Consider the following 21,586-nt stretch of genomic DNA (forward strand, 5'->3'; position numbering starts at 1 on the left):
TGGTAATCAAGGAAGAGCTTGATTACCCTTCTAAAGCTTAAGTTGAAAGATCCTGGAAAAGAATCAGAAATGATCCTGAAGAATTATTTATATCTTCATGCTCTACTCCAATTCATGATTCAATTATCACTACTAAGGACACTGGTACTCAATGATTTTTTAGACAAAATTTGGACATGAACGACAGGAAAAAAATGACAGCAGCCCGGAAGGCACATTTCCCACTGTACAGGATGGAATTCAGAGGAAGAGGACATGGCAGAGGCAGGAGCAGAGGATGAATGATCAATACGATCAGCCCTACCACCTCAGGACATTCCAGTGATCAATTTATCAGACATCACTAACAGAAACACGAGTATTGTAAAAGGGTTTGAAATTTATTCCAACAGCATCTATCATCCTCTGCAAACCAGAATTGATCTTTTTCATTTTCAATGTAAAACTAAAGATTACCCATTTTTTTGATGGAAACATAACCTCCACATCAGATAACTCATAGTTGTTAAGAAAAAATCATGATGGATATCTCTTGGTCCAACAGATCCCCTTATTCAGGCATATCACCAATGTATGCTTAATTATCCTACAAAATTGGAAAAGAAGGAAGGGGGGGAAAAAAAAAAAAGGACTTTTTATAATCTTTCTAGAGAAGAGAAAATGGCTATTAATTCCCCCCAAGGAATATAGCATCATCATAATTAAACCAGCAGACAAAGAGGGAGGCGTAGTCATCCAGAATACATCTTACTATCTTAATGAGGTTAATTGACAACTATCTGATGATACTTTTTACCTTTTACTAAATCAAGATCCTACAGAGGAGCTTAAAAAAGAAATTGACTTTTGGGTCAATTTTGGATATATGTCCAACTTTTTAGTTCCGAAAGAAAGATAATTTTTGATAACTGACCATCCTGTAATGCCAATATATGTATTACCTAAAGCCATAACTTCAAAAACTCTAATAGACTGTTGTTCACAATTAGAATCACCAATAATACACACTCATTCACAACAGTGTATTTAAAATCTCTGAAAAAATATATTTACACAAAAATAAGGAGTGAATTCAATATAAGAGAGATCCAACAATGAATTCTGGTTCCACCCTGTGGTCTTCCTTTGGGTTGTCCCAAACTGTGTTTCATCAGCTGACCACTCCTTTACATCTCATTTCACTCCATGTGCCAATACCAAAATAAGTTCTTAAACAGACACACAAAAATATGTAAAGTGTAAGTTCAAATGAATTTACATAAATTTATTCCATAAGTTTTAAAACAATCTCTCTGAAGACTTGCTAACGGCACTGTCAAATAAATTTTCCAGGACTATATGAACATAAGAATTGCCATACTGGAACAGACCGAAGATCCATCAAGCCCAGTATCCTGTTTCCAACAGTGGCCAACCCAGATCCCAAGTACCAGGCAGAAATCCAAATTAGTAGCAACATTCCAGAGCTGAGATCATGATGTCATAATGCCTCATCCCACTAAGCACTGAGCCCTGCGGCACCCCATTTGTGACGCTCTTCCAGTCCGAGTATTGTCCATTTATCCCCATTCTCTGTTTCCTATGCTCCAGCCAGTTTTTGATCCACGTGAGTATGTCACCCTCGATTCCATGACTCGCAATCTTCCGAAGTAGTCGTTCATGTGGAACCTTGTCGAATGCCTTCTGAAAATCCAGATATGCAATGTCAACCGGGTCACCCTTGTCTATCTGCCTGTTTACTCCCTCGAAAAAGTGCAGCAACTTCGTCAAGCAAGATCTTCCTTTGCTGAAGCCATGCTGGCTTTTCCTCATCAGATCATATCCGTCAAGCTGCTCAATAATGCAGTCCTTTATCAGCGCCTCTACCATCTTTCCCGGTATTGAAGTCAGACTCACTGGTCTGTAGTTTCCCGGATCACCCCTCGAACCTTTCTTGAAATTGGCGTAACATTTGCCACCTTCCAGTCTTCCGGAATCCTTCCTGATTTGATCGACAGATTGGCTATTAATTGAAGCAGTTCAACTAGATGGATGCCTCCGGTCCCGGGGATTTATCATTTTTAAGCCTATCAATCTGCCTGCATAACTCTTCTAGACTGATCGTGAACCCTGTCAGTTTCTCATTTTTGTTTCCCACATATAGCCTGTCGGCATCCGGTATGTTGTGTATATCCTTTTCAGTAAACACAGACGCAAAAAATGTATTTAGTTTGTCGTCGATGGCTTTGTCCTCCTTTAGCACTCCCTTTATTCCATGGTCATCCAACGGCCCCACCACTTCCTTCACGGGTCGTTTCCCCTTAATATATCGAATGAACGGCTTGAAGTTTTTCGCCTCCTTGGCTATTTTTTCCTCGTAGTCTCTTTTGGACCCTCTTACCGCCTTATGGCACCTGCTTTGATGCTGTTTGTGCTAGCTAACCGTTCTGGCAACTACAACTTTGATTTTTCATTTTACCTCAAGCATTTAATTAAACAGATTTCTCTTTTTCAGAAATATGTTCCAGAACGCAAAACTTCCTGCTTTCCAGCATCATGTTTCTGATCTCTTCCAGTTGAGGAAATATATGATTCGTTTCACATATGACACATTTGAGCTCACCTCACGTGCGGCAGCAATGTCAGTAGTCTTGAGACACCTGGCCTGGATTCGAGTATCTGAGCTGGATGTAAATCAACAGGACAGGCTTGCCAATGCTCCCTGTCTGGGCAATGAGCTTTTTGGTTCCTCCATGGACATGGCTACTCAAAAGTTATCAGCTCATGAAACCAGATGGGACACTCTGGTCAAGCCTAAGAAGAAGCTTCCACCTTCTCGTCCTTTCTGACCAGCTTCTTCTTACCAGAGAAGATTTGCTGCTAAGCTTGTGCCTCCTCAGCAGTCTCAACCTAGGTGGCAGAAACAGAAACCCCGTAAGAAACAGAAGTCTCAGGCTGCTCCCCAAAAACCTACACAGTCTTTTTGACTAATCTAATCTAATCTAAACCTTAAGTTTATATACCGCATAATCTCCACGGAAGTGGAGCTCGGCATGGTTTACAAGAACTTAAATATAAGAAGAGAAAGGAAAAGGTTTACATGAGTTTATATATAGAAAAGAAGAGTAAGGGGTAAATAGAATTACATGTTAGAGAAGAGCCAAGTTTTCAGTTGCTTGCGGAATAGTTGGAGAGAGCCCAGGTTCCGCAGCGGGATAGTAAGGTCGTTCCAGAGACCTGTGATTTTGAAGAGAAGAGATTTTCCCAGTTTACCTGCATAGAGAATACCGTGTAGAGAGGGGAAGGATAGTTTATATCTTTGGGCGGGTCTGGTGGAGTCAGGATTCGAGGAGTTAAAGGATAGTAGGATTAGGGGAGGAAGAATGCCCTGAATGATCTTAAAAGCCAGGCAGGAGCATTTGAAATGGATTCTGGAAATCACTGGGAGCCAATGAAGATTGTGGGGTGGGGAGTGGGGAGACATGGTCAGATTTGTGTGGCTGCAGTATTCTGGATAAGTTGGAGTCTTTGAAGACTTTTTTTTTTGTTAGACATAAGTAAATGGCATTGCAGTAGTCAAGTTTGGAGAAGATGATGGATTGGACTAGGACATGGTCAGATTTGTGTGGCTGCAGTATTCTGGATAAGTTGGAGTCTTTGAAGACTTTTTTTTTGTTAGACATAAGTAAATGGCATTGCAGTAGTCAAGTTTGGAGAAGATGATGGATTGGACTAGGACATGGTCAGATTTGTGTGGCTGCAGTATTCTGGATAAGCTGGAGTCTTTGAAGACTTTTTTTTTGTTAGACATAAGTAAATGGCATTGCAGTAGTCAAGTTTGGAGAAGATGATGGATTGGACTAGGACATGGTCAGATTTGTGTGGCTGCAGTATTCTGGATAAGCTGGAGTCTTTGAAGACTTTTTTTTTTGTTAGACATAAGTAAATGGCATTGCAGTAGTCAAGTTTGGAGAAGATGATGGATTGGACTAGGACATGGTCAGATTTGTGTGGCTGCAGTATTCTGGATAAGCTGGAGTCTTTGAAGACTTTTTTTTTGTTAGGCATAAGTAAATGGCATTGCAGTAGTCAAGTTTGGAGAGGATGATGGATTGGACGAGGACGGCAAAATGTTTTTGGCGAAAGTAGGATCTTACTTTCCTCAGCATGTGGAGGCTGAAATAGCATAATTTTGCCAAGGAGTTGAGGTGGTCGTTGAGGGAGAAAGAAGAATCAATAATGATGCCAAGAACTCAAGGTGTAGAGCAGCGCCTGTGGGTAGTGCGAAGAGGGTGGGCAGGTGTTCTAACTTTGGGCCGAGCCAGAGTAATTTTGTTTTTGATTCATTCAGTTTCATCTGTACCGATAGGGACCAGGAGTGGAGTCTCATTATGTAATGTTCTCGTGGAGGTTGGTGAGGTTCTGGTCTGTTTCAAGGAGGACAAGGATGTCATCAGCGTATATGTAGATTGTTTCAAGGGGGAAAGTTGGAGGAGCTTCAGAGAGGACATGTAGATGTTAAAGAGAATAGGGGATAGGGGTGATCCCTGAGGGACACCGCAAAATGGTGTCCAAGGAACGGACATGTGCCATTTGTGTTGACAGTGTAAGAGCGAGAGCGAAGGAAGTTTGAGAACCACTTTAGGACGGTGGAGTCAATTCCTATCGCGGAAAGTTGATAAAGTAGTATGTCGTGGTGGATGACATAGAAAGCTGCAGAGAGATTGAATTGTAAGAGAACAGCGAATTTGTTACGAGACATGCTTATTCAGAGCACAGCCGCCGTCAACATCCTACAGTCTTTGCTTCAGCCCATCGGAGGCCATCTTCAGTTGTTCATCGCTCGCTGGGAGCTCATAACTTCAGACCTCTGGGTTCTTACCATCATTCATCACGGTTACTCTCTCCATTTTTACACCCTGCCTCCAGACCATCCTTCAAGAGTGTCTGTTTTGGACCCTGCACAGTTCTCCCTTCTTCTCCAGGAGGTTCAATCCCTTCTCCTGCTGAATGCAATCGAGTAAGTTCCCCTCTCTCAGCAGAAGCAGGGATTCTACTCCCATTACTTCTTAGATCCAAAGAAGACAGGAGGATTGAGGCCCATTCTGGATCACAGAGCTCTCAACAAATTTCTAGTCAAGGAGAAATTTCAAATGCTCTCCCTCGCCCTGCTTTATTCTCGCTTCAATCAGAACGACTGGCTATGCTCTCTGGATCTCAAGGAAGTCTACACACATATCCCAATTCATCCGGCTTCCAGGAAATATCTCCGTTTTCAGATAAACCAACGTCACTACCAGTACAAGGCCCTTCCTTTTGGCCTGGCATCTTCTCTCAGAGTTTCACGAAGTGCCTAATTCTAGTGGCTGCATGTCTCTGATCACATGGCCTACAAGTCTTCCTTTACCTGGACGACTGGTTGATCAAGGCTATATCCTCTCAGGAAATGGTCCAAGCAACATTTCAGACCATCTCTTTTCTTCAGGTGCTAGAATTCAGAGTCGCATCTCATTCCGACTCAATGTCTTCAATTCATTGGAGCAATCCTAGACACCACTCTCATGAGAGCGTTTCTCCCTCTGGATCAATTTCAAGCTCTCATCCGCCTTTGTCAGCAATTGCTTCCTCTTCAATCCATCACTGCAAGACACATGATGGTTCTTCTGGGCCACATGGCTTCCACTGTGCATATGACACCACTGGCACGACTACACTTTCGTACTCCTCAGTTGACCTTGTCTCTCAGTGGTCTCAGGTGACAGATCGTCTCTCACAGTAAATCATCTCTTCTGCAGTTGCTTCAATGGTGGATGATCTCCTCCAATCTATACAGAGGTTTCCTATTTCACTTACCCCCTCATCACAAAGTAATCACGATGGATGCATCTCCTTATGCTTGGGGGGAACATATGGATGATCTTCAGACTCAGGGTTCTTGGACCGCCACAGAGAGGAAATTTCACATCAATTTCCTAGAGCTCAGAGTAATGTTTTATGCCTTCAAAGCCTTCCATCATCTTCTCTGCCCTCAAATCCTCCTCCTTCGCACGGACAATCAAGTAGCAATGTACTACATAAACAAGCAAGGAGGCACAAGCTCTCTCCTGTTATGCCAGGAGGCCCAGAAAATAAGAATTGCTGCTGCTGGGTCAGACCAGTGGTCCATCGTGCCCAGCAGTCCACTCACGCGGCGGCCCTCTGGTCAAAGACCAGCACCCTAACTGAGACTAGCCTATCTGCGTATGTTCCAGTTCAGCAGGAACTTGTCTAACTTTGTCTTGAATCCCTGGAGGGTATTTTCCTCTATGACAGACTCCGGAAGAGCGTTCCAGTTTTCTACCACTCTCTGGGTGAAGAAGAACTTCCTTATGTTTGTAAGGAATCTATCCCCTTTCAACTTTAGAGAGTGCCCGCTCATTCTCCCTACCTTGGAGAGGGTAAACAACATGTCCTTATCTACTAAGTCTATTCCCTTCAGTACTTTGAATGTTTCTATCATGTTCCCTCTCAATCTCCTCTGCTCAAGGGTGAAGAGGCCCAGTTTCTCTAACCTTTCGCTATACGGCAATTCCTCCAGCCCCTTAACCATTTTAGTCGCTCTTCTCTGGATCCTTTCGAGTAGTACCATGTCCTTCTTCATGTACGGCAACCAGTGCTAGACACAGTACTCCAGGTGAGGGAGCACCATGGCCCGGTACAGCAGCATGATAATCTTCTCCAATCTGTTCGTGATCCCCTTCTTGATCATTCCTAGCATTCTGTTTGCCCTTTTCGCCGCCGTTGCACATTGCGTGGACGGCTTCATCGACTTATCAATCAGAACTCTGGACTTGGGCGACAGCTCACAACCTTTTCCTTAAAGGCTGTCTACATTCAAAGGGAGAAGAATTCCCTAGCAGAGTTGAGTCTCACGAATGGACTCTCAACTTGGTAGCTCTCCTGTCCATCTTTGCTAAATGAGGCACTCCACAAGTGGACTTGTTTGCAGCTCCCCACAATCACCAGTTGCCCCAGTTTTGCTCCAGCCTTTCCTCTCCTCTCCGTCTGGAAGCTAATGCTTTTCTCCTGGATAGGAAGGGCCTGTTTCTATATGCATTCCCTCCAATTCCTCTCATGTTGAGGACTCTGTTAAAACTCAAATGAGAGACAGCCACCATGATCCTCATTGCTCCTTGGTGACCCAGGCAGCATTGGTTCTCCCTTCTACTTCAGCTCAGCTCCAGGGAACCAATACATCTTCCAGTTTTTCCTACTCTGCTTACTCAGCATCAGGAATCTCTTCTACATCCCAACCTGCAATCATTACACCTGACAGCTTGGTTTCTTTCAGGCTGAATTCATCCACCTTACATCTCTCTCAGTCTGTTTGACATATTATTGATGCTTCCAGGAAACCAGCCACTCAAAAATGTTATCAACAAAAGTGGACTAGGTTCTCTTCTTGGTGTCTTCTTCATCATCATGATCCCACTTCACTGGCAGTGGAATTGGTGTTGGATTATCTACTTCATTTATCTAACTCTGGTCTCAAGTCTACATCTATCAGAGTCCATCTCAGTGCTACTACATCTTTTCACATGCCAATTGAGGGAAAACCTCTTATGGTTCATCCTTTGGACTCCAGATTCATGAAAGGACTTTCAAAGTGAAATCACCTCTCAAGCCTCCACCTGTCATCTGGGACCTAAATGTGGTTCTTTCCAGTTTGATGAAGCCAACATTTGAACCAATGGCCACAGCTCATCTCAAGTTTCTCACCTGCTCCTTCTCAAGCATATCAGATTTTCTTAATATCTTCATTGCATAGATATGCCCAGTATCTTTCTTCTGAACAAGACGTACCTGAAATGCAAATCATTTGAAAAAACATTGGTGAGTATTCCATTCATCTCAAAACATAAAAGGGCTAATTTCATAACAGAATGCCTATCTAAAAGAAATTATTAAAAAAAAAAAAAAACACACAAACACACCACACACAACAATCTTAAAAAGGCAACATAAGTACTTAAAAAAAACCCAAACAAAAACCAGGCACTCATAACTAGCCCTAATAGTGTACAAATTCTCACACAAAAATTTATACCAACTCCAAAGGAGTATATCTGTGTACATACTCTATGAAGGGGAAGGTGTGGCTCACTGGTAGAGCTGCTGCCTCTGCACCCAGAGGTTGTGAAATAAAATCCCAGTGCTGCTCCTTGTGACCCTGGGCAAGTCACTTAGGGCTAGATTCACTAACCTGCCCGATCGTGTCCGATCTAGACAGATCTGATGGATTCAGAAACCAGCAATATTCTAATGGGGGCGATCGGAGGAACGCCCCCATCCACCGACATGGATCATAAGTATGTGATCCAGATGTATGCGCAGACCATTTGCTTTCCCTGTAGACCAGTGGTCTGAAACTCAAACCCTTTACGGGGCCACATTTTGGATTTGTAGGTACTTGGAGGGCCGCAGAAAAAAATAGTTAATGTCTTATTAAAGAAATGACAATTTTGCATGAGGTTAAACTCTTTATAGTTTATAAAACTTTCCTTTAACAGTTTTACCTTATGCAAAATTGTCATTTTTTAATAAGACATTAACTATTTTTTCTGCGGCCCTCCAAGTGCTCTATTTTTTCTGCAGCACTCACATTTAAAGTTTAATATCTTTTCTTTCTCAAAACTGGCACATTTCTATTACTAAATTGAAAATAAAATCATTTTCCTACCTTAGTTTGGTAATTTCATCAGTCTCTGGTTGCACTTTATTCTTCTGACTGTGCATCCAATATTTCTTCTCTTCTTTCAGCCTCCTGTATTCTTCCTCTCCTCCAGACCTCATTCCCTCCTCCAACTTTTTCTTTCTTTTTCTATGTCTGTCTTTCTCTGATTCCTTGTCCCATTTTTTGCTTTGTTTCTGGCTCCTTGTCCCCCCCCCCCTTTCTTTCTTTTTTCCTTCTGGCTCCCTGTCCCCCCCCTTCTTTCCTTCTGGCTCCCTGCCCCCCCTTCTTTCTTTCTTCCTTCCTGCCCTCCCCCATGCCACCGCCGCCGAGGAATAGGCTACTGCTGGCGCCATCGGGAACAGGCCGAGATCTCCACGGGGCCAACCAACTCTCGCCGCCCGACGTCAATTCTAACGTCGGAAAGGACGTTCCGGGCAGCCAGGCAGCGATTGGCTAGCCAGAACCTCCTCCCGACGTCAGAATTGAGGTCGGGCGGCGAGAGAAGCAGAGAGATCATAGAGCATGGTGCCGGCGGTGAGAAGGGAAGGGAAGCAGTTGGGCACCCCTGCTCTAGACGGGCCGCGAGCCGCACTCTATGAAGAACAGTGGAGGGTGACCAGTTGTGCGGACCGCTTCCCCCTTGGTACGCCACTGGAGCAGCAGCATGTCTGGCCGGCTCATTCCATTCAAAGCCGCGGGTGGCAGCTCCTTGCGAGATCCGCGCCTGCATCTGAAGCCTCTCTGATGTTGTGATGTCAGAAAGGCTTCCGATGCAGGAGCGAATAGCGCAAGGAGCCGCCAACCCGTGGCTTTGAACGGAACGAACCGGCCAGACCCGCTACTGCTCCAAAAGGAAGGAATTATCCAGTCCAGACCGTGGGCCGCGTGTTTGAGACCGCTGTTGTAGATGGTCTACGCATGCATTCTTGTTCGTTTCTGCTCTGTTATGGGTTTGTTTTTTTTGGGGGGGCCGACTCTCTTGAAGGGCGATCCCTGGCAGCAGCAGCCTCAAACTCACTGGCCCTGACTCTTCTGCTCTCTGCTGCCTTCTCTGCGGGGAAGGAGGCAGAGAGCAGGAGAGTCGGGGTAGCAGAGATCAGTCTGGGCAGCAGAGAGCAGGGGTAGTTTGGATTTAGGGCTGAGAGCAGGGCGGCGAGGCAGGGCTGAAAGGCATGAGAAGGGCAGAGAGCAGGGCGGCGAGAGGAGTAAAGGCAGCAGAGAGCAGGGCGGGCAGAAAACAGGGCAGCAATTGAGCTGGAGAGTCAGAAAGGACGTTTACGACTGGTCCCCAGCAGTCGCTTCTTGAGTTGATCGGCCAGCCCAGTTGGTTTTGTGAATCGCATCCCTGCCTACTTTGCATGCTGTTCCCCTCATTTGCATGTGCGGATCAGAATTGGATCAGCAGAGAGGTAAGTGAATCGGGCCGGAGTAAAATCGGGTCACAAAGGGGTCGCAAACCGATCGGTACACAATCGGTTTGCTTTGTGAATCTAGCCCTTAATCCTCCAGTGTCCACTGCTTTGAATGTAGGCTTCGAAATACCAAAGCCACAAAAAGGTGGTATACAAGTCCTCATACCTTTCCCCCCCTTATAAATTACACATCTACATTGCAATTTATCTCTAGCTCTGGCCAAAGAATTTTTACAAATGTACACCCCCTATTCAATTTTATGACAGCATGACTTACACATAGAAAAAAACAAACAATCTTTACAAGTTTGCTCCCACAATATTCTAAGATGGACATTCCAAATACCAAATCATTTTATTTCAGATATACAAACCTCACCAAAGGCACCTCTTCCAATTACTTTTAAAGATTCAAAGTCATCCAGTCCAAGTCGTGTTCTCTTCAGTCGAAGAAATTCTGTTTCTTTACGTGCATGTTGTGACCTCCGAAGCTTTTTCTATAAAACATTTAAAAAAAAATTAAACTCCATGTGAGAATAATTTAAAATATTACAGCCTAGCCCAAATTCCCCCCCAAAATAAAAAAGTGAAAAAAATGTTTTAAAAATTGTATTGACAAAACAGCAAAATTATAAACCAAACCAACAGATACAAAATTATAGAAAAAGAAAGCAAGAACCCCCAACAATTGACTAGCAAGAATTTTAAAGTAATTCAACAAGAAATGTAACCACTCAAACCAACTCCTCATCCTACTGAACCCTCTCTGGCAAACATACAAAACAGTATAACCACCATCTGATTTGTTCTCAAATATGTTTTCTTGATATCTCTAACACACACCCAGCAAACTAGCCTTGCTCTGTCCCCTTTTCCTATAACCTTATATCCTACCTAAGGGTTAGAAGCACACAAGGCTTGGACTCTTACAGACCTCATGTTTAAAGAGGTAACAAGATAGTGATCTAAAGCAGTGTTCTTCAACCTTTTTACACCCGTGGACCGGCAGAAATAAAATAATTATTTTGTGGACCGGCAAACTACTAAGACCGAAATAAAAAACACATTTTCGCCCCGTCTCCGCAAGCTCGGTCCCCGCAAACCATCTGATCCCATCTGCACAAGCCTCAGTTATGATTTTATATTGAACGTATTTTATTAAAGTATAAAAAGAAACAATATTCTGTACAATTGTCATTTTATAAATATAAATATTCAGAGCAAGGACCAACAAAACCCCTGTCTCTCCTCCCCTTCACATATATCCCCTCTACTATCAAGAAAACTGAACAAGCCAATTATTACAGAATGCTACACAGAAATATCATAACAGAATACTGCAGTCACACATGATAGGAATAGTGTTAGGCTTTGCAGTCCCCAGTTATGTCTCTAGCAGGATATATATTTCAAATCTGATATATTGTAATGACAAAATAGAAATACAATTATTTTTTTCTACCTTTTGTGGTCTCTGCTTTCATCTTCTTTCCACTCTTCCTTCCAGCATCTGCCCGTTCCATCCACTGTCTGGCCTCTCCTCCTTCCATATGTATCTGACTTCTTTCGATGCCCCTTTCTCCTTTCCATCCAGCCTGTGCCTCCTCTCTCCTTTTTACATCATTCATTCCAGCTTCACTGCTTTCTTCATTTTTATCTCTCCTACACCAGATCTAGCATATTTATCCCTCTCTCATTTCTCTGCTGACCCCCTTTCCAGCATCAATCTCTCTCTACTTTCTCATTCTTGTCTCTCCCCTTTCCCTCCTCTAATCTCCCTGCCAGCTGTTTCCTTCCTTTTTACCTTCTCCCTTCCCTCCTATCCAACAGTAGCTCTCTTCCCATCCCTTTCCCTCTTCCCCTCCCAGCAGCATCTCTCCTTCTACCTCCCTCCAGGTCCAGTAGTAGATCTCCCTTTATCCATCAGCTTCCCAGCCTCCAACAGTGGCTTCCTCTCCTTCCAGCAGCTCTCAGTACTTGCCTGCAGCAGTGATTTCCTTAGGCAGCCTTGGGTCGTTGCTGCCTCTGAGGAAGGGGAAGTTGCCAAAGTGAATCACTGCCCTGGTAAGTACAAAACTGCTAGGAGAGGAGACAGCCACTGTTGAAGGGTCCCTGCACATTCGCGACCCCCCCTCCCAAGCCGGCAAAAACAGCTTTGCATCGCAGGCCCTGCCGCCCAAGACGAGCCGGAGGCCCCTATCCGCCGCATCCTGCACGTGGGCAGACTCTCAGCACAGACGCTGCTGATGGCCCCAATCCACACGCTGCCCCCCACCGCGCACGCTGACCATCTCCCTTCTACTTGCCGCTTCCCCGCGGCCCTCTTCGGCGACTCGGCAGGGGCCGCGATCAAGACAGGATGCTGACGTCGGGACCTTCTCTCTCTGAGTCCCGCCTATTTTGTTTCAACTTCCTGTTTCCGCATAGGCGAGACTCAGAGGGAGTGCCCAACGTCAGCAGCCTGTCTTGATTGCCCGAGGCTGGGAGGAACAGAAGATTTCCCCGAACACCACCAGGGCAGGAAATTTAACAGCGTCCATCTCGCCGGCCCTGCGCGGACCGGCAGGAATTTTCAGCGGCCGGTACCGGTCCGCGGACCGGCGGTTGAAGAACTGTGATCTAAAGTACCTTCCCTTCTATTCTTCTCTCAGCGACCTCTAAATAGTACTTTTGTAGTGCACATGAGCTGCTAGCTACCCTGATGAAAATTCAAAGGCCCTATAAAAAGTGTTAACCAATAGGCTCCACACTCGCAGAGACAGACACTGAATATAGCAATGCCAAGTCAATAAACCTTCCTCCTTTTAAAAAAGTGCGCCTGACATCCTACAACTCCATAAGCTTTAGTACCTTAGCTAATATAGGAGTACCCTCAAACCTTTGCCTGATACAGAAAAAGTGTCCAATTTCCCCAAATAAAAAATGCCCAGGGCATAGGCTAATTACTTGGCCAAGAATACATTCTAGATAACCAATAAATGAATCTCAAAACTGTAAAACTAAAGTGCTTATCCACAATGTGTATCCAAGAGTGTTTCTTGCCAAATGACATTTAGTGCATATAGAAGTATTCACTAATCCCAATCTATAATGTTCTGTCTGGGCAAAACAGGATTTGTAAATCATCCTAAATTAGAACTCCCTCATGACAACACAATAGGCTAAATGGGGAACCCTGTGCATTAATTCAACCACATTGAAAGAGCCCAAAGGAAGCCCAAATTTAGCTACCAAACAAGAAGGGGGAATAAAGTGCATCATATAATTAGGACACTGAAGGGTATTCTGATGAAATATCCTCAAAAAAATTCCTAATAGTTTCTCCAAGCTGCTTAGTTAACACTTGGGAATTCATGGAACCTATACAGTGCTTCATCTGTAAATACTCAATATATGTTCTCGGACCAGCATAATATCTTACTGGATAAGTTATCAAGGATCCATCCTCTTGGAAGCTCATTAACCACCACATCACTCCCTAGTGGAAAATCTGCATTCCTTTGAATTAGTAAAAGATCACTACAAGTAAGTGGCTGATCCCAATAAAGAATCATTGCTCGCCTTAAATCCCTAAGATGTGCCAATCGAATGCAACTCCTCAAATAGGGGGAAGGGGAGTTTAACACTCTCTCCCTAAGAGCCTGAAGAAGAAAATTAATGTACCATGGACCAAAAAAACTACCACAGCAGAAGCCTAGGTGTATATTTGTCCATCAACAAATCAGAAGATGATGCAACAAGCAAATCTAGTTTTTTAGTGGAGGGGGTTATTGTGTGTGTGTGTGGGGGGGGGGGGGGTTAATAACCAACACACTCAAACATAAGAACAGCCATACTTAGTCAGAGCAATGGTCCATCTAGCCCAGTATTCTGTTTCCAACAGTGGCCAATCCAGGTCACAAGTACCTGTCAGAAACCCAAATAGTAGCATCATTTCATGCTACCAATCCCAGGGTAAGCAGTTGCTTCCCCCATGTCTCAATAGCAGTCTATGGTCTTTTCCTTCAGGAACTTGTCCAAACCTTTTTTTGGGGACCCAAATATGTTAATCAAATAAGTTCCAGAGCTTAACTATTTTTTGAGTGAAAAAATATTTCCTCCTATTTGTTTTAAAGGTATTTCCATGTAACTTCATTGAGTGTCTTTGTACCTTTTGAAAGACATTCACTTTTACCTGTTTTACAGCACTCAGGATTTTGACAAACTAAATCATATCCCCCCCCCCCCCCCTTCTGCCTTCTCTTTTCCAAGCTGATGAGCTCTAACTTCTTTAGCTTTTCCTCATATGAGAAGAGTTTCAGTCCCCTTTATCACTCTGGTCACTCTTTTTTGAACATTTTCTATTCTGCTATATCTTTTTTGAGATATTTTGGCAACCATAATTTAATACAATACTCAAGCTGGTGTTGCACCATGGAGCGATACAGAGGCATTATACGTAGCATTTTTCATCTTATTTAACATCGCTTTCATAATAATTCCTAGTGTCTTGTTTACTTTTTTGGCCCCTGCTGCACATTGGGCAGAAAATTTCAGCATATTGTCTACAATGACACCTAGATCTTATTCCTGGGCATTGATTCCCAAGGAGGACCATAGCATCAGGTAACTATGATTTGGGTTTTTCTTTCCAATGTGCATAACTTTGCATTTGTCCACATTAATTTTGCCACATTAAATTTTTCTTCTTTATTTATATACTTTCAATTATACACAAAGAAAAACACTTTGTACAGGAAAAACAGCCAATGATTATCCCAATGTATACAAAGAAAAAAGAAACCAAATAAATAATCACACATAATACAATGACATAATATACCACATAACTTTGGGGGGGGGGGGGGGGGGGGGGGAGGGATGGTTATAAAAAGAAATGCGAAGCTAATAAACATACGAGATACTAGGAAAAAATCCCCCCCCACATTCCTAATTGCAATCTAATATAATCCCTGTTCATACTGAATTCAGTTCTAGTTACTGGATGCCCGCCCATCCAAAAATCTACATAACTAGTTAAAAAAAAAAAAAATAAAAAAAGATATTGTATTATCCAGATACAATATACATTTACAAGGAAACCTTAATTAAAACCTTGCCCCCCCAAATCAACACCTCATGTCATAGCTAAAAAATTTTTTCTTCTCTGTTGTGTCCACCTGGAGACATCTGGAAAAATGCTAATCTTCTCTCCCATAAACATAATAGTCTGTCTGAAATAGAGTCTTAAAATTGCCTCCTTATCCTAAACAAAATCTCACAGAAAGTACAGGAGATGCTACCTTCACAAACTGAAAAAACCAACAAAGGTGAGCAATGGTCAATGGTGAGATTGTGTTCAATCTCGTTTGAGTCTAAAGACTCAACATGATTGTGTTTCGACCCCAAACGGGCCTGCGTCAGGAGTCAATGTGTGACGAGATTATATTTATGTGGGTACTCGGACTTCAACTGATAAATTGTGTTTCTATATATATATATATATATATATATATATATATATATATATATACATATACATACACACACATTGAAAGCGGTGAATGCTGTATGCAGCTACAGAGGAGTATTTATTGCTGTCTGCGCATCCTTTAAAATCACTCCATGCTCACTAGGCAGAGACTTACATTTGGTAACGAACTCCTTAGTGCGCAACTTAGGGTGCTATTTTTTACCTTTGTTTTCCAACCAATTCTGGGCTATTCATTGCAACCTCCCCACAAAGTTTTTCAACCAATTTTGGGTAATTTATCACGGCTCTCTCACAAGATCTAAAGGCGAAAAAACAGTGTGACAAGGAAGTGGCTGCTGCCAGAAGGATGCTGGGCTGTATAAAGAGAGGCATAGCCAGTAGAAAGAAGAAGGTGTTGATGCCCCTGTACAGGTCATTGGTAAGGCCCCACTTGGAGTATTGTGTTCAGTTTTGGAGACCGTATCTGGCGAAGGACGTAAGAAGACTTGAAGCAGTCCAGAGGAGGGCGACGAAAATGATAGGAGGCTTGCGCCAAAAGACGTATGAGGAGAGACTGGAAGCCCTGAATATGTATACCCTAGACTTGCAAGGGTGTCAAAGTCCCTCCTCGAGGGCCGTAATCCAGTCGGGTTTTCAGGATTTCCCCAATGAATATGCATTGAAAGCAGTGCATGCACATATATATCTCATGCATATTCATTGGGGAAATCCTGAAAACCCGACTGGATTCCAGCCCTCGAGGACCGACTTTGACACCTGTGCCCTAGAGGAAAGGAGAGACAGGGGAGATATGATACAGACGTTCAAATACTTGAAGGGTATTAACGTAGAACATAATCTTTTCCAGAGAAAGGAAAATGGTAAAACCAGAGGACATAATTTGAGGTTGAGGGGTGGTAGATTCAAAGGCAATGTTAGGAAATTCTACTTTACGGAGAGGGTGGCGGATGCCTGGAATGAGTTCAAACTGTGACTGAGTTCAAAGAAGTGTGGGATGAACACAGAGGATCTAGAATCAGAAAATAATATTAAAAATTGAACTAAGGCTAGTACTGGGTAGACTTGCACGGTCTGTGTCTGTATATGGCCATTTGGTGGAGGATGGGCTAGGGAGGGCTTCAATGGCTGGGAGGGTGTAGATGGGCTGGAGTAGGTTTTAACGGAGATTTTGGCAGTAGGAACCCAAGCATAGTACCGGGTAGAGCTTTGGATTCTTGCCCAGAAATAGCTAAGAAGAAAAAATTTAAAAATTTAAATTGAATCAGGTTGGGCAGACTGGATGGACCGTTTGGGTCTTTATCTGCCGTCATCTACTATGTTACTATGTAAAACTTTTTTGAACTCTCCCCCCTCGCTTCTTTTCTATCACTCCCTGCTTCTTTTCTTCTTTTTTCTTCTTTTCCCTTCTTCTCCTATCTTTTCATGGACCCACAACCTTCGCAGATTCCAGTTCATGGTAAGTTGGACATTTGTAACTCAGAGACTGCCTATAATACATTTTTTTAACTAGGTTAGGTTTCAGTTTGTCCACAACCACTTTCCTCTCTCTGTGTCCCACAATAGCGCTTGCTGTAATCTTCTCCCTATCCTCAAAGAACAGCCAGAATATTTGAATGTAGTCTGCATACACAATATATGATACATCCATATTCTCAATCATATGGGAATTTAAGTATCCATTTTCTGGGCTTATCCAGGTTTTAGCAATGAAGGCACCAAAGCCTTCCTTGGTAGCTGTAATTAAAATGTAAAATTCATCATTTGAGTGACAGCATCATTTAATGGTGTGGTAAGAGTTGATAGCGTAGCTGGTTTTAAGAAAAGTTTGGACAAGTTCCTGGAGGAAAAGTCCATAGTCTGTTATTGAGAAAGACATGGGGGGAAACCACTGCTTGCCCTGTATCAGTAGCATGGAATATTGCTACTCAGTGTCCTAGAGAGCAAAACAACGTGATGCGCGTGTACATGTGAGACAGACACAGACAGAGACACAGACAGAGAGACAAACAGACACAGAGAGACAGACACAGACAGAGAGACAAACAGACACAGAGAGACAGACACAGACAGAGAGACAAACAGACACAGAGAGACAGACACAGACAGAGAGAGAGAGACAGAGAGACAGACACAGACAGAGAGAGAGAGAGACAGAGAGAGAGACAGACTCAGACAGAGAGAGAGAGACAGAGAGAGAGACAGACTCAGACAGAGAGACAGACGGACTCAGACGGACTCAGACAGACAGACGGACTCAGACAGACAGACGGACTCAGACAGACAGACACAGACAGAGAGAGAGAGAGAGACAGACTCAGACAGACAGACACAGACAGAGAGAGAGAGACGGAGACAGAGAGACAGACAGACAGAGAGAAAGAGACAGAGAGAGAGAAGAAACAAAGGGACAGTATATTAATACAAACCAGAAGTTTTAGACTGACTGAAATTTAAACTCATAATTTTAATTACCGGCACATAAGACGCACCCCATATTTTAAGCGTATTTTGAGGGGAAAAAGTACTTCCTATATGCCAGCAAATGCGGCAAATATAAAATATGTTGTAACCTATTAGTTATTCAAACAAATCTGTATTGCCCTCTCGTTCTTTCTTTTTCTAGCTTTAAAATCTTTTCTCCAGTTTACTGACTTTTATAAAATTTCTGAAAGGCTTGCTTTCAGTACCTATGGACTTTGTCTGAAAACTGACCAAAGAATAATAAAGACAACATGGTAAACAGTATAACAGATAAGGCAGTGGTTGGTAACCATAGTCCAAGGGCCACAACCCAGTCACGTTTTCAATATTTCCACAATGAATATGCATGAGATATCTGCATACAATGGAGATGGTCTATGAAAATCAATATCATGTATACGAGGTCTGACAATTAAGTTCATGAACTTGCCTCCATGCACTTATGTTGGCAGCACTGTACAAACAACTCGGTAAGGTTTCATAACCTTGGTATATCAGTGAATCAGAGTTGTGTCTTGCTGAGTGGTGTTCAATTATTGTTGCTGTGTTTTTGTGTGATGTCGTGAAAATGTCAGAGCTTGAATTAGCGTAACAAACATTAAATTTCTTGTTAAACTTGGCAAGAGTGGAAGTGATATCAGGGACATGTTAGTCCAAGTTTATGGGGATAATGCCATGAAGATAATGGCAGTGTACAAATGGATTAAATGTATTTCTTAGGGGACAGAAAATGTCACTTATGAAGAAAGGTCAGGGTGGCCAATAATGAGCAGAACTGAAAAAAAACATTGCAAAAATTCATCGAATTGTGAATCAAAATCGTTGGCTGACTGTAAGAAGCATAACAGACCAAGTAAATATCAACAGAGAAACATGAAAATCTTAACTGAAAATCTTGGCATAAGAAAGATGTGTGCAAAAATGGTCCCGAAGGAGCTCACTGATGAATAAAAACAAAGGAGAGTCAAAGTTCGCCAAGAACTTTAGGAGAGGCAAGACAATATTTTGGGTTGTGTTATCACTGGTGATGAAACATGGGTGTAGCAATATGACCCTGAAACAAAGCGTCAAAGTACATAATGGAAATTGGCCAATTCTCCATGACCATAGAAGTTTCACCAGTCCAAATCAAGTATCAAAACAATGTTGCTAACCTTCTTTGATATCAGAGGGATTGTTTATTATGAATTTGTATCAACTGGACAAACAGTAAACCAAGTTTACTATTTGGAAGTGCTGAAAAGGGTGAAAAAGTTAGATGAAAACATTAACTTTTTCTCAACAACCATGGCTCTTGCATCAAGACAATGCACCAGCTCACACAGCACTGTCTGAGGGAGTTTTTTTTATTTTTAAGCCAGAAAACAAATAACTATTGGAACACCTTCCCTACTCACCTGATCTGACCCCCTAATGACTTTTTCTTTACGTGAAGATAAGGAAACATTGAAAGGGAAACATTTTGATGACATTCAGAACATCAAGGACATCAAGGGTAATGCAACGACAGCTCTGATGGGCATTCCAGAAAGAAAGTTCCAAAATTGCTTTGAAGGGTGGACTGGGCACTGACATTGGTGTATAGCTTCCCGAGGGGAGTACTTCGAAGGTGACCATAGTGATATTCAGTAATGAGGTATGTAGCACTTTTTCTAGGATGAGTACGCAAACTTAATTGTCATACCTTGTATTTATTGTGGAAATCTTGAAAACACAACTAGGTTGTGGCCCTTGGAGACCATGATAGCCCACCCCTCAGATTAGGTGTTCTGTTTGTTAAAGTCAATGTAAATACTGTTAACTGAATATAAAGGAAAAACAGCATACAGTTCTGATCTCATGTTCATGTTTGTTTGGTTTTTTTAAAATATGTATTTATAATTTTCAATTAACACAATCAAGTATAAACTTGTACAGGAAGCAGATTAAGCTTTACACAGAAAATATAATATTTGAAACAAAGAATAAAAAATACATGCTTAAATTCAACTCAAGTCCTCAACCAAACTGAGATCTAAGACTTAATATAACGGGATTTAAGAAATAGAACAAAAAAGAAGCAAGAAACAAGGCTAATCTGGTTGAACTCAAGAATGCCCCATTACAACTCTACTTTAACTTAGGGCTTAAAGCTTAGATTTTATCTTTCTCCTTTTCCAGTCGTGATAGTGATAGGAAAGTTGTCAGCTGGAAGGGTTCAAAAAAGACATACTTTTGAGAAGAATAGTATACAACACATTTACAAGGGTGACGCAAATAAAATGTCATCCCCAAAGCTAACACTCCAGGTTTTAACAAGAGAAATTCTCTCCAGCGCCTCTGGGTATTCCTGGCCAAATCTGGATACATTTGTGTTTTTAACCCTAAGAATTCCTTCCGCTTGTTTTTAAAGAAAATTTTCATAAACCAATTTTTGTCCAGCGCCAGAACCACCATTAATAGTAAAGTCACAGTTATTAACGACTATCAGAGAGCTCAAGCAATGTAGATACATTCAAATCATGAGCAATTTCTTGCTGCTGATTCTGCAATTTGGTAAGAAAATAATAAACCTGTGTTAGAGGGGGTAAAACATCCTCTGTAATTTCCAAAACCTCTAACATATACCTCTTCAACATTTCCCTTGGAGTAACCATGGTACTCCTAGGGAAGTTAACCAATCTTATATTATTACTTCAAGAAAAGTTCTTCAAGGATTCTAATTTTCTTCTTAAAGACCCTCCTCTTCAACTAAAGATCACCTCTATCTCTCCCCCCCCTTAAGCACCCCCTCTCCTCTCTCCTACCTTCCCCCTAAATTCCAGTACAGTCATCTCTTAGTCTATCCTCTGACAAACTGTACCTAATCTCACTTAACTGTACTTAAACTACACAACTACCTAATCTCACATAACTGTACTTAAACTAACTACTTATATTTGAACTCTACTCTTAAATTGCTGTATTGCCTGTACTTAAACTCACATCACAGTCTTGTAAGTCCAATCATCCAAACCTGTTGCACTTCTTATATGTCTAATTACCCTCAATTGTGTATGTTCACTTGTAGACCGTTCTGAGCTACTGGGAGGACGGGATAAAAATCTAAATAAATAAATAAATAAATAATCAAAGTTTCTTGAACCTTTTTGGACAAAGTTATTTCCTGATTCATATTACCCAAACAGGGTTTGGAATCAGCCATTTCAGTTTGTACGTTCTTAATGTCTATTGCCTGAGCTTTCATTTACTCATCCAAACATTGAAAATGAGGATTTATTAAAGTTGGCAGATAGGAAGGGCTGGCTGTTTGCGCACTGTTGGACTCCTTTTTGTATGACATTGTACCTTTATATACGGAAACAGATTGGACTTGGTGTGGTTGATGTCCTCCTAGATGCCCGAACTGGGCAGGTGGGAGGCCTTTACTTGTAATTATGTTTTTCTGCTTCTTTGTTTCTTCATATTTGTCAGGCGAGACCCCCTGTACATGTTCTCACTGCTAGTGCTGCTGCTGCTGCTCCCTTGGTGAAAGAGAGGATGGAGGGA

The 21,586-nt window shown here is 42.3% G+C and overlaps 1 protein-coding gene across 3 annotated transcripts in view; it reads right to left on the minus strand.

Annotated features, from left to right (window-relative positions):
- Window positions 1-21,586, minus strand: part of STK38L (serine/threonine kinase 38 like) — a 129,612-nt gene that overhangs the window by 80,551 nt on the left and 27,475 nt on the right. For all 3 annotated transcript variants that reach the window (XM_033951983.1, XM_033951981.1, XM_033951982.1), the window contains exons 4-5: window positions 10,479-10,601; window positions 7,738-7,821 (exon numbers count right to left, since the gene is read on the minus strand). In XM_033951983.1, coding sequence (XP_033807874.1) covers window positions 7,738-7,821; window positions 10,479-10,601 — 207 coding nt within the window. The remainder of the gene's footprint in view (window positions 1-7,737; window positions 7,822-10,478; window positions 10,602-21,586) is intronic.

This window comes from Geotrypetes seraphini, chromosome 7, assembly GCF_902459505.1.
Source record: "Geotrypetes seraphini chromosome 7, aGeoSer1.1, whole genome shotgun sequence".
NCBI lineage: Eukaryota > Metazoa > Chordata > Amphibia > Gymnophiona > Dermophiidae > Geotrypetes > Geotrypetes seraphini.